Below are 13,403 nucleotides of genomic sequence, written 5' to 3' on the forward strand. Positions count from 1 at the left end.
AATTTTTTATGCAATTCCTTGAAGTCGATTTCAGTCTCCAAACTCCGGGTCCAGAATCTCAGTTGCGGAATTGGCGCGCAATTCTGGCCAGCTTTTTTTTTTGCGGTTTTTTATTAACTTTTTTTTTTTTTATCCAAGAGCAGCTGCTATTGATCCTCTTTCTATTCAAAAATGCTCGTGCTTTTTCGGTCTTTTTTGGCAATGATGATACGGAGAGAAGGCCTAAAAGTTTTCTCATAACCCGGGTCCCAACCCTCTGAAATGGTACATATGTGTGACTGTTTCTGGTGTGTTTTCGTTACGCTTCATTGCAGTCGAACGCTTGTCGATATTGCCGATTTTCGCATACTTTCTACCCTTTCTTGCTGGCATCTTTAGCTATCTTCTGTTCTACAATCGTATTAATAAGATCCTTAGCTCCGGCTACAAGAGCTGAATATCAATCTTACTATGTTGCCTTAGGAACCGATCTATAGTGTTTATCAAAAATGGAAAATAGTCATTAAAAATATATATTTTTATTGCAGCAGTTTCCCATCAATTGACTATTGCAATAAAGAGCACAGCTTTTTATTTATTAAGGGAAATAATTATTTACAGGATACTTTTAGTCCTATTCCGCAACTCCAATCCTGAACATGCATTTCTGACTCAACGAACACCTTGTCAGAGGGTATCGTAAGCTTCGATGAGTTGAAGATTTGGTTTCCACACTTCGATTCGCTGCTCGATTCGATTCGATTCGATTGGCTTTGTTTTGTATTCTTTTATTATGGTCAAATATTTCTGCTGGCCACGATAATGTTAATGGAGAGCCCCTCTTTCACCACGTCGTGCTTAGCCCATCAGCGTACCTTCTGTCCCAGGTATTTTTATTACTTTTGTTACACTAACTTACTTCCTATTCGAATCTCTGGCCTTTGGGCCTTGTTTTTGTTGTCACTAAAAGTATATAAGTTTTGGGTGGGGTGAATGGGTGTAATTCCACAGTTGATTGCTCGGACCGAGCGAGAATTTCCACTCTGACCTTTGACTGCACGGCGGAGTTTTGTTTATGTGAATTGAAAATATTCTGATTTCAAAGAAAAACAAGCATAGCAAAATAGTTTGAAAAAAATTTCAATTTGAATGATTAATTTGAAACAACCGTGTTTTAAGAGTATAAGAAACGAATTACTTTAATTCGACAATAGAATAGGAAACCAATATGAACAAAGTATTTTTAAAATAGTATCCACAGTATAAGTATACAACTTAGAATTAAACCCATACTTAAAGACAAGTGTTTATAGATTTCCAAGTTAGAGTCAGATCCATTCCAAAGAGTTCCAAGCCAAACAGAGTCTAATCTGCCTACCCTACTTTCACTCCATTTCCAGTCGGCGTCGAGACTCTATGGCATCTCATTCGATTCGATTCGATTCGATTCAATTTATTCGAACCGATCAGTTCTCTCTCATTTCTCTCAATTTTTAGTAAGCGAGGGGGAATCCGACTAAACTGCAGTGAAATTTCAGGCTGCCAATCGATTTAGCCGCTGCTGTAGCTTGGGATTTGCCTTTTTTGGGCTTTGGAATGCTGCATGTTGCTGCTGTGTTGCTGCTGTGTTGCTGCTGCTACTCCTCAGCTAAGCTCCCGGCAGCATAAGCAACAGCAACAGCAATAGCGACAGCAGCAGCAGCAACATCCAACAGCAGCAGCAACAATGTGTTCTAAATAAATTCCAGTGAAATGAAATTCAGGGAGCAGGGAGTCGAGGAGTCGCAGATGTATCTTGCAGATACAAATTCTGGACGCCGCGCGCAACGTGATTGCAATCTTTAGCATCGTCATCATCATCAGCAGCAGCAAAAATACACAGGAATAGACTCGACTTGGATATACCATGGACATTTAGGGATGCCATTTCTATGTTCAAAAAATGTATACTTCGTTTTGACCAAACTGGCGAAAAGAAATTTAAGTAACAGAACCTTCTAGGCACAAAAATTGTTGATACAAATATATTGTTTTTTAAGCTCCTGCTTGGACATTCCATTTCTGATACCCTCTAAATACCGGCTAGCAGCAAGAAGAAGAGCTACATGAGGCACGAGATTCGAGGCGGCCAAGGCTCCAAGGCCCCGAAATAAAAAAGAGGAAACAAAACACACACACTATTAAGGCAACCAAACGCAGCAGAGGACGCCGACGTCAACATCGCGCGTGCGCAGCCCGAACGGATGTGTACACAGAGAAAACAGCTAAATATTAAATAGGAAACTATTTAAAAAAAAATGGTATGTTATAAGCTTTTAACGATTACTTAAATAAATAGCTACAGATTAACTCAATCATTATGAACCAATTGACAAACCCTTAGGCCCCTTTTCTTATCCTTAGGGTTAACCTATGAAATAAGCCAGTTCGATACCTACCCTGCCAAAAAAAAATACATTTTTTAAATCAAAAACATAGTTTTTGCTTAAATTAGCAGTTGAAAACGTTTAAAAGTTTTATAAAATTGTTCAAATTTATAAATTAAATTGATCTTTGGTTTTATGTTTATGGCTAAATGATTTTAAAACAACAACAAACATCATGCGCATTTTTTATCTCTGCAAATTGGTTGGCTGTTGTTGACTTACCTGTTTCGGTCTTTCTTGTGCTTTTCTTCCCTCGGAGAAGACTTTTCCCCGGCAACTCTTGGCGAAACATTGTGGGGTTGGGGGGAATATGTGGCAACTAAAAATCGAAAAAATCAACCAAGGTCCGTACAGTAGCTGCTGCCTTGCTTGGTTACTCTTTTTTTAATGCTTTTAATGAGCTTTTATATGGGCTGCAGGATCGGAGAAATCGGGGGGGTGAAGCAGGAAAGACTCGGAGCAGCCAAGCTGCATCTCCATGTCCACCGAAGTGCTTTTTGCTCTTGCGGTCTACCCACAACAAACCTAGATATCGATTCCTTGGTTATCAATGGATTGGCGGTGAAGTATTTGGTTCCCATGGGCTAAAAAGAGCGAAATGGGTGCCTTGGTTATTATGGTAACACAGTTTTCGGGGGAGAAATAGAATCAACCGCAGAAACAACACTTGTTTAAACAGAGGCGTGTGGAAGGTGAGGAATGTACATATGTACATAAGTACACATGTATATAATTTCACACATGACACATGTTCCCCTTTAAATCAAGTTACAAACCAACCGACGTTAAAATCTGTGGATATTTCTATTAGACTTCAGTATACATATGAGTAAAGAAATTTGTAGAGACTCCAAATTACTTTGCAATCATTATAAAATGTAAAGATTTCTGTGGATGAATATACAGTTCATTTTATTTTACAACCTACTAAACTGAAAAGCATTACATATTTTTTTTTGTGAAGCAATGAAAAGCAAAACCCTACCTAAAGAACTTTGCACATTTTACTCGTTCAGCTCGTGCGCCAGAAATATTTGCAGGCCGCCACAGAAGGGGGTTTCGAGCGAAGGGGTGATCTTGGTCTGGGTCTGGGGTATCGGGGTATCTGGAGTATCTGGGAGCCCCGGCGAAATACCTTTCTCGACTCCAGTCGACTCGACTCAACTCACAGCTCAATCTGCAGCTGTCAGGTGTGGCCGGCTAATTGAGAGTCGCGTTACGAGATCATCTTGACACTTTGGAGGCACCTGCAGCCGGACGCGGCGAATCCGCCAGTGATTAACTAGTCACTCCGATTGAGGGGCAGTTGAACAGTGGAAAAGAGCTACGAACAAGTCGCTGCCATGTCTGTGATAAAAAAAAAAAAAAAATACAAAAAAAGCCCTGAATGCTGACGCATTTTGGCCCAAAGGCTGATAAGCCCAGTCAACGCGAATTCAATGCCAAAAAGAAAACGAAACTCTCTTCGAAAACGGAAATGAGCAAATACAAGATACAGATAGAGATAGAGACACAGGTAGATGTGTAGATACAGATACAGATACAAATACTTGTACACATGAACACGACCACAAAATGTGTTGGGATTTGCATTTAAACTTTGAAAACAAGCAAACATGTCCGGCTACTGTTCGTAAAACATTTAAAGACATTTAATTATTATTTAATTATCATAATATAATTATTATATTTATCTAAAAACTATTAATATTTAAATCTAAAATTTGTAAATAGGCCAAACTTGAATTCAATTGATAAATGGGTATACGATTAAGTTTAGACAAAACAAAGATAATTAATAAGTTACTTTGTTACTTTGGCTACCCAATTAACACGGAATTCGGTCCCCCACATTTTGCTAATATTATTTTCATGAGTCTAATTTAATTTGCATTTTCGTTTTTTGTATCCGTTTAGGAGGCTCCATTTTTCATTAAGCACATCTCGAGAGCGGTATTTAAATTTCGATAAGTATCTTGGCCCCCGAACCGTGGGATCTGTAATCTGTAATCCCCTGCTGGGAGAACTGTAGAGTTTCTAGAGTCTGGCCCCTTCTAGGCTGATAAATATTTAGCTTATGCATGCCAGCGCGATGAGTTCAACGTCGTCGGACGTTGCTCATTTAATTTTCAAACATTTATCAACAAATATTTGGCGCTTATCATTTGTTCGACTCAAACAAAGAGAAGGCAATGGAGGCGGAGTTGTTGGGGTAGTGGGACACTCCCCGCCAGAAGACACAGCTTTGGCTCCAGCATCAGCAGATTTGCTGACCTGAACACCTGACAAATGGCTAAACACATATACATATAGTACATACATGCATAATGATTCCTAAAACTCCACGAGTCTGTGCTGGATTTTTGCACAACATTTGCCGAAGCTTTTCTGCTGAGTCCGCTAATTAAAATGGTTAGAGTGGGGAGAACTGGTGGGTGGGTCTGAATCTAAGGTATTTCGCAACATGAATCGGTTTGCATTGACCGCAACCGAGGTACAAAAGGAAAACGAGAGTCATTCTTTGAGTAGTATTTGGCACTTCAGACCTGCCATTCTGTCAAGCTAAACAATCACCAATTTATATATAATATATGGTGGGCTTTCCTACAAAAATAATGTTATACTTTATGAAATTTCTTTGGTGACTCATAGCCAAAAAGAGATAAATACTTAATTTATTTGTGAAACTTTTTGTAACACATAATTTCCAAACTCATGTACATGTCTTCATTAAAACTTCCCTTCAATTTTACAGCTTGTAGTGCACATCCATAAACTGCAGATTGGTGGTAACTTCTGAACCTTCGGGCATCACATCTTTAGCTGCATTTAGATAGGACTTGGCTCCCATAATATCCCCTCCTTGGGCAGCTAACACAGCTAAGTTGTTAAGGGCAGCTCCATTCTGGCCATCTGATGTGAGACATAGCTGAAGACATCTCTTGGCCAGATTAAAATCGCCAGAGGTCTAACATAAAGATAAATATTGTTAGAGCAAGAGATTTAACTAAAAGACAAGCTTTTAAATTTACCTTTATGTCGGATAGCATTTTTATTGTAGGGATATCATTTTAGAAATTGTTGGAATTGGAAATATGATTATTATTTTATTATGATTTAACAGTATTTTAAGGTTTAATACAATTCATGCCTTATAGTTGAAGTAATGGAATAATTGTTTATTCTTTACATTATGGTCAAATACTTGTTAACAGTTTTGAATTTATGGAGGTTAATAAACCTTTAAACATAGTGAATATTAGAATTAATATTCTAATTTAAGCTAATGTCGCGAAAATCGCAGGGATATATATAAATAACCCTTCTGGGACTAAACTTGCCGCGATTTAATAGTTAAGTCATCAAAGTTTCAAATTACTTACCACCGCCACAAAGCTGAGATTGTACCAGATGTCCGCCTTTTGCTCGGGCTGAGTGGCCATGGCCAAAGCCCTTTGAAAACAGGGTAAAACCAAATCGATTTGTCCACCATACAGACAGCACAATGCTATATTGCAGTAGAGCTCAGCGGAGTGGGCTCCCAAGGACAGAATTCTGCGGTAGTACATTAGCTATATAAAAATAAGTTCATTAATAAGATATCTAAATACTAAAATTATATGATGGTTACTGCCATTTCCGGATTGTTGTCGTAGAAGTAACCCACGGCTATGCTGGCCAGAGACTCCACATTGATGGGCTGCAATTTGGCCACCAGTCTGTAGAGCTGCAGTGCATCCTCTTGCTGCTCCATGGCCTGATGAATCCTCGCCTGCTCCAGACGATAGGTGACATCAAAGGGTCGCGTGTCGACCACTTCGCCGATCAAGGATAACGCTTTCCCCGGCTGTTTTATCCGTTGGTAAAGTCTGGAGAGCAGTAAATAGGTATCCGGATGGGGAAAGTTGGCCAGGGATTGCTGCAGAAAGGGCTCCGCTTTGCGGGGATAGTGGAGGGCCAAGAGACATCGGCCCATCTGCTGTTGCCACCACCAGGACAAGTTGGATGCAGTGGCTCCACTGCCGGGCTTCTGGCGCTGAACTTCCATCACCGCTTGGCACAAAGAGTATGCCTTTTGCACATCCGATTCGTGGTAGTAGAGGAACTGGAACAGCGCCTTGACCAGGGTCTCCCGTTCGGCGTATATGGTGGGATTGAGGCGGGATGCCTGGTAGAGTTTGGCGGTGGCATCACCCACTTGGAAGGCCGCCGCCGAAGTGACTCGAACTCGGGAGGCAGTGCCGCAACGGGAGGCAGGTCTTTCTCCGCCCCCCAAAGAGGAGCCCGGTCGACTGAGAGTGGTGCCAGGACGAGCCACTGCCGCCGATCCTGGCCTGGAACTATTTAGGCGACCATCGCTGGAGTGGGCCACCTCGATGCCCACGCCCACGACCCTGCTCCTCGCCTGCTGCTGCGCCCTTTGACTGGTGAGGGGGCGTGGCTGGAAAGCGGTCTTTATGCTGCTCCCTGGTCGAGCAGCAGTTGCTATACGCTCGAACTCCACTTCCTCGTTGGCTAAAACAAATCGAACATTATAGTTTTTGTTTAATTTTGACTTAATTATATGAAAACAAGGTGAATACCCCCGCAGATTTTCACCTACTCACCCTCATCCCCGGCCTCATCCACCTCCAGATCGTCCAGGAATACGCGCTGCGTTAGGGCACGCATCTTTAATTGCCACACGCCCTCCATCAGCCAAGTGGGCATCATGATGGATGCTCCAGAGTCGGCTGCCCCAGCTCCTCCAGCTCCTCCTGCTGCTCCTCTTGGCCTGGGGCCAATGCGTTGCAAATTGCTACCGAATCTGGTGTGCTCCGCCTGCTGCTGCTCCACCTCCTCCTCTTCCTTGGTGGCGAACAGTTGGACATGGCCATCGTGACCGGCCTGCAGGAGTGCGTTGCAAAGCTCCGCACAGCTCTCGTAGGAGCGGCGGCGGTAGAGGGACACTGCCCTGAAGTAGTCAAGCTCCAGCGTCGCAGTCGCCATCGATTCGCGTCCTTCGCTTTTAGCGTAACACTCGAACAAATATTCTAAACAAAATATTTTGTATTTCACCTAAAAAGGAAGGAGGGATAAAAACATAAATTAATTCATTTAATAATTATTTATAATATTAGAATGTCTGCTTTCGAAACTACACCCAGAAAAATAGTCCTTGAAATTCTTAAACTTAAAAATATATATTAAGGTGAAGCGAAGTTTTCAATTATTTACAATTTCTAAGCTTCACTTAAGATTATCATAGTAAACTATTTTTTTTTCAATTTCAAGTACGTTTTTTAAAAGTTTTTTTCTGCTTGCAATATGTATCTGTGTTCGATCCAAAAAGTATTATTAAAATGTAATTTTTTGAAACTAGTTCTTAGTTATCTATACTTTTCAAACTCCTATGCTTCCTAAGAAAATCGTATTTAAGCTTTTTTTTCAATTTGTACACACATTCTCTTTATGTTTTTTTTTTCTGCGTGCAATGTGTATCTGTGTCCGATTCAAGTGTTCAAATTCCTTGGTTTGGTTCCTTTTTTCGGGTTCTTCTGCTGCGTTTTGATCGCTGGAATTTTAAAACCGGATGCGTGTCATCCCCTCCCCCTGCCACTCGAAGACCAAAATCCAGGGGCATCAGGAATGTGGCTGCTGCTGCTGCTGCCGCTGCCGCTTCTGCTTCCTGCGGTTCTTCTGGCGGCGGATTCCTCTGGGATCGAATTCGAATCTGGTCTTAGTTCTTGGCTCGTCTGCATGCCATCTAATTTTTCTATGCCCATAACTTGTACCTCCTCCACCGCCTACCTCTTTTCCACGGGACTTAATTTGTGGACTCCTCCGCTGCGGTTTTCTGTCTTCTGTATCGACTGGCCTGTGGCAGGTATGTATATGCACACATATGCGCCACATGGAAAGGGTCTTCCGGTTCGGTTCGGTTCGGTTTGGTTTGCTTTGGTTAGGTGATTGCCATGGAGACCTGGTAGGCCAAAACATTAATTGGTTTTGTAGTGCGCCTGCTCTTGTCCCTGTTGGGACAGTTGCGGCTAGAGACCACCATGTGCATCTACCTGGCATTCTAATTCCAATTCGAGTTTAAATCATTAAAAGTTAATGGCCCATGCAGGTAATATAACAATCTAATTGCTCAATACAATTTCCCGGAAGCTTGAACTACTCATTGGATAAGTTATAAAAAATAATTCAAATCTATATGGGAGATTATCCAGTGAAGTATAAAATCATTTATATTGTAATTATTATAAAATAGTAGTTTTGGATTTAATTTATATTTAATAATTGTAGAATAATTCTTATACAAATGAAAAATACAAGGACAAGAAAAGAAACAAGCTATAACCATATCATCAATGGTAGTGCGTCTCTGATAGTTACGATTTCATTTTGGTAAAATTAAACATATAATATAATGTTGTATTTAAAAGAATTTATTTTAGGGCCTCTGCAGCCAGTCGTAGATGGGATCCAGTCCCACTTTGGTGACCGCACTGGCCTCCACGATGGTCACCTGCTGGCGGATCTGCTTCTGCAACTTGGACATCTGCAGCATGAGCAGAGCCTCGTTTCGCATCTGTCGGTAGGAGTAGTCCATTTTGGCCAACACCAACAAGATCTTGACCTTCTGCAGGCGCGGCTCGGTGAGGATTGAATAGAAAAGAACACCGGCGGCGGAGATCTGGCAGAGATTGGAGGTATCCACCACATAGATCAGCTTCTTGACATCCTCGAAATACTGCCGCCACAAGGGCGCCATACTTCCACCGATCTCCAGGATCTGTATGGATTTGGGCAAATGTTTTCCACCATGAGGTATGTTAACCTGAGTATCTGCCGGGGGTGGCCTGTGTTTATCCCCGTTGGGCGATTTTGTGGGGAAATGTATGCGATAGATTCCAGTACCAATGGTGGGCATTGAGTAGGTCGTCTCATCGATGGAATCAGGGTCTTGTAGAGCTTTCAGCAGGTGCGTTTTACCCGCTCTTTTGGGACCCAAGCAAATGCATGAGGACATTTCTGTGTTTATTGACTTAATGTACAATAGATCAAACAAAAGTAGCCTTGGTAACCTAACAACAAATTAAAGTTAAAACTTTGTCTTTGTTCATGATTATTCCGCCAGAGGCGTGGCCAATAAAATTTAAAAACATGCTTGTTAGGGTGGCGCCATCTGTTCGAAAAATTCTGATGGTATTTTAAAAATTTCGCCTTGCAGCCACACTTTATGCTGTCTCATTGTAAACAAATTCGGAATTTAACTCTGGTTAATACCAAAAATGACCCCTGCACCAGATAAACCCCGCGAAATCGGCTTCGATCGGCAATTTTCAGTCGATGTGAATGGTGTGCCCACGGAGATAGTGTTCCATGGATTCGCCAACAAGTGGTTCCTTGTGGTCACCCAACTGGGCAAGATTCCCGGCTTCTACAACGTGCACTTCGATGTGAAGCGGGATGAGCGGGTGGTTCCCTACCTTCATGGACCCGTGGATAATCCGGAATTCCACGTTTCGGTGCCCATCACGATGAATTGTTGCCTGGGCCTGGACACCGATGAGACTCGCAGCGCCATTCAATTTTTGGTTAACAGAACCGGACTCCACAAGTGCCCCACGGAATTCGTGCTGGGATTGGGTCTCAAAGTGATTGATGGACCCCATCTGAGAGCTTTGGCCAAGGTTCTGCAGGAGATGGTTTTCTAGTTAACGTTTTTGTAAATTAATAAAAAATTCCTGTATGACAGCAATAACCTTATTGCTATATGACAGCGTTTGTATCAAATAGCCTTTTCCTTCCGATACATGAATAATTAACAAATTTATTCTAAATGAGAAAATTCGCCATTTTTAAAAACTGCATCTACCTCTGGCATATTCCTTCAAAAAATTTAGGACTAGGGTATTTGCAAGCGATCTTGAGTACTCTAAGCAACAAACCTATCACTGTGTCCGAGTAATATTCACACCGTTCCAGTAAACAAACAACAAATCACTTCATTTTTTAGCAAACGTCTTCTATATTTCCTCGAGTTTGTACATTAAAACGTGTACGCGGTCGGGGAAACACGACACACGTCCACCTCTCGAGGATTAGAGCACAAACACAACGGATGTCAGGTTGTCCAAATGGTCTCTAGACGATTCCAGATCCCGCTTAGTCGAACAGACCGAAGCCCATGTCGTCGTCCTCGGACTGGTCGGACTCCTCCACCTTCTTCTCCTCCTTCTTGGACTCGGCGGCTGGAGCGGCGGCGGCAGCTGGGGCAGCGCCTCCGGCGGGTGCGGCACCGACTCCGGATCCGATGTTGGTGATCAGATCCTTGACGTTGATGCCCTCCAGGGCCTTGGCGAAGAGGCCGGGCCAGTAGGGCTCCACCTCGACGTTGGCGGCCTTCAGAAGGGTGTTGATCTTCTCGCCCTGTTCGCAAATTTTAAGAAATATCATTAGCACGTGCCACTGGGTAAATTAATTCAAAGTAGGGACCGCAAATCCTTCAATATCGCTGCGAGATGCTTTGGGCTTTGGAGGATTTGCGCACCACGAAAATAGAAAAACAGAACTCACGGTGACGGCAACATCGTCATCGACCAGGATCAAGGAGGCGTAGACGCAGGCGAGCTCGGCTTTGGTGGACATGTCGAAGTGCTGTGGCTAATCACTGATTGTGCAAGTTGCCAAAAATTAATTGTTTATAACAAATGGCCTTAGCTCGGGACGAGAACAAGCACGCTGGTCAAAATCCTAAACCGGAAAGAGAAGGAAAAGGTAGGGATGGAAGCGAAGCTGTCAAAACATCGATAGCTCTATCGTGATATTGGTGGTCGGGCTGTCGTCGATATTATCACGAAAGTACAGATAATATTAAGGGTACTCCTAGATGCTTGACGAGTCAAAAAATCCAATAGTACATTTTATTGAAACTAATTAGTCATGTTAAATTATGAAGCTATTTTCAAATTTTTTGAACACAAAAACAGGTATAGTTTTAATATCTATATACTCGCAATTATGTATTTAATTAATTATGTATGATACCTTGAATAGAAGATTGGTATTAAAACTATAATTGTCATAAAATTTTTACTTTTATGTAACAAGATAAACTTAACTAAAAACCAAAGCCAATATATAATTGGAACGGGAAACCTATTTGTAACACATACGAATTTGATATTTCTATGGTTTGGTTTTTTATCTTACAAATAATTGAAATTATATGAAATTTTTTCATGTTTTTGTATCGTATGTTAATCTTCTAATCAGCATATAATATATAAATGTAAGAAACAATTTTCTTGTGGTTTTAAGCATTAGTCTTAAAAGCCGAGACTAGTAATATCAAATAAAAGCGACTTCAAAATCACATAAACGGATAACAAAATTTTTTTTTAATTGTTTTATTTTGTATTTTTAACTGTTTCCAAACAATTTAAATAGTTTACACTTCTTTTCACTGTTGATCAGTATTTTAACTTTAAATAATATTGCGTATTTCGTAATCTTTTAATTTTCTAAACTACTTTGGAATGACCCTAAAATGTTCTTTATTGAATTATCAAAACAATTTTTCCCATATTAGCATTAATTGTAATATTATGAAAGTGCATGATGAATTACATTTTTGTTATAATTATACTTGTTCTTCCAAACTTTATATTTTAGGATTTTGATTTTTTAACTTATCGGACTTTGTAACTTTCGATGTTTAAAAGAGAAATAGAATCATCGATAACATCGTTTGTGCTATCGATGTGTTTCCAGCCCTAATAAATGGTGACCCTGCTCCCTATGCGATAAAAAGTAAACAAAAAAAGGCGCGCAAAAATGTCGGACCAAGAAGATATGGAAATCAAGCAGGAAAACCAGACTTTATGTGATACCGATGAGAAGGACGAAAAGCCCGAAGATGAGGACCTAAAGGAAACCAACAAAATCAGTTCTCTGAAAACTCTGGGACCCTTTATAGCCGCCAAGGAAAACAGCCGGAATACGGTTTACTTGAGTGATGTTCCGGATATTTGCAAGGATAAACCCTGCATGCTGGGCGTGGACGAAGCGGGGCGTGGTCCCGTCCTGGGACCCATGGTCTATGGAATTTCCTACTGTCCGCTTGATAGCAAAAAGGCTCTCGAGGATCTGGGATGCGCCGATTCCAAACAATTGACCGAGGAGAAACGGGATGTCATCTTCAACGATATCAACACCAAGGAGTATGCCACCAGTTGCATTGGCTGGGCCGTGGAGATCATATCGCCGAATACAATCAGCACAAGCATGTACCGGAGATCCAAGTGCTCGCTAAACGAGGTTTCCATGGACTCCGCCATGGGTTTGATCCAGCAGGCCATCGATGCAGGCGTTAATATAGCGCAGGTGTATGTGGACACAGTGGGTCCGCCGGAAAAGTACCAGGAGAAGCTGCTCAAGCGCTTCCCCACTTTCAAGATCACTGTGGCCAAGAAGGCCGACTCCACCTATCCCATTGTCTCGGCAGCGAGTATCTGTGCCAAGGTAACCCGTGATCATGCCCTCAAGGTGTGGAAGTTTCCCGAGGGTTTGGTCATTAAAGACAATGCCTTTGGCAGCGGTTATCCTGGCGATCCGGTCACCAAGAGATTCCTGGCCGAGCACATCGATGTGGTGTTCGGATTTCCTCGTCTCGTGCGCTTTAGTTGGTCTACGGCGGAAAACGCCTTGGCGGACAAGGCCTACGACATGGAGTTCGATGAGCCGGACACCGAGAAGCCAAAGTACGCAGGAACCAAGCTTACCAAGTTCTTCAAAGGCACAACCAAATCCGGCGAGATGATACGCGAGGAGTGCCGCTTCTTCAAGCAACGACATCTGGGAAATGTCATAGAGTTCTAAACTTTGAATGATAATCTATACATTAAGCTAGTCAGCATATTGAAAATAGTTTGTCTCTAAGTTAGTAAAAGTTATTTTATATATTGTTTTCTTCTAACCCAAATAATAAAACTTTTTACCCCAAGTCGA

General features: G+C 41.7%; 5 protein-coding genes across 5 annotated transcripts; 2 read left to right on the plus strand and 3 right to left on the minus strand.

Annotated features, from left to right (window-relative positions):
- Positions 1 to 4,290: 4,290 nt before the first annotated feature.
- LOC128253537 (tetratricopeptide repeat protein 8) lies at positions 4,291 to 8,279 on the minus strand. The gene is made up of 5 exons (XM_052981992.1): positions 8,196 to 8,279; positions 7,013 to 7,463; positions 6,037 to 6,920; positions 5,789 to 5,977; positions 4,291 to 5,373 (listed from the first exon to the last, which is right to left on the minus strand). The coding sequence occupies exons 2-5, from the start codon at positions 7,392 to 7,394 to the stop codon at positions 5,155 to 5,157; spliced, it is 1,674 nt and encodes a 557-aa protein (XP_052837952.1). The 5' UTR covers positions 7,395 to 7,463; positions 8,196 to 8,279; the 3' UTR covers positions 4,291 to 5,154.
- A 562-nt stretch (positions 8,280 to 8,841) lies between these two features.
- Positions 8,842 to 9,471, minus strand: LOC128253546 (ADP-ribosylation factor-like protein 16). Its single transcript, XM_052982009.1, has one exon. The coding sequence runs from the start codon at positions 9,418 to 9,420 to the stop codon at positions 8,842 to 8,844; it is 579 nt and encodes a 192-aa protein (XP_052837969.1). The 5' UTR covers positions 9,421 to 9,471.
- A 140-nt stretch (positions 9,472 to 9,611) lies between these two features.
- Positions 9,612 to 10,172, plus strand: LOC128253547 (uncharacterized). The gene has a single exon (XM_052982010.1). The coding sequence runs from the start codon at positions 9,683 to 9,685 to the stop codon at positions 10,106 to 10,108; it is 426 nt and encodes a 141-aa protein (XP_052837970.1). The 5' UTR covers positions 9,612 to 9,682; the 3' UTR covers positions 10,109 to 10,172.
- Positions 10,173 to 10,398: 226 nt separating this feature from the next.
- Positions 10,399 to 11,171, minus strand: LOC128253548 (60S acidic ribosomal protein P1). The gene is made up of 2 exons (XM_052982011.1): positions 10,971 to 11,171; positions 10,399 to 10,823 (listed from the first exon to the last, which is right to left on the minus strand). Exons 1-2 carry the CDS (start codon positions 11,040 to 11,042, stop codon positions 10,560 to 10,562), a joined length of 336 nt encoding a protein of 111 aa, XP_052837971.1. The 5' UTR covers positions 11,043 to 11,171; the 3' UTR covers positions 10,399 to 10,559.
- Positions 11,172 to 12,165: 994 nt separating this feature from the next.
- Positions 12,166 to 13,393, plus strand: LOC128253595 (ribonuclease H2 subunit A). Its single transcript, XM_052982107.1, has one exon. It carries the CDS (start codon positions 12,231 to 12,233, stop codon positions 13,272 to 13,274), a length of 1,044 nt encoding a protein of 347 aa, XP_052838067.1. The 5' UTR covers positions 12,166 to 12,230; the 3' UTR covers positions 13,275 to 13,393.
- Positions 13,394 to 13,403: the final 10 nt, after the last annotated feature.

The sequence above is a fragment of the Drosophila gunungcola genome (assembly GCF_025200985.1).
Source record: "Drosophila gunungcola strain Sukarami chromosome 2L unlocalized genomic scaffold, Dgunungcola_SK_2 000052F, whole genome shotgun sequence".
Classification (NCBI taxonomy): Eukaryota; Metazoa; Arthropoda; class Insecta; order Diptera; family Drosophilidae; genus Drosophila; species Drosophila gunungcola.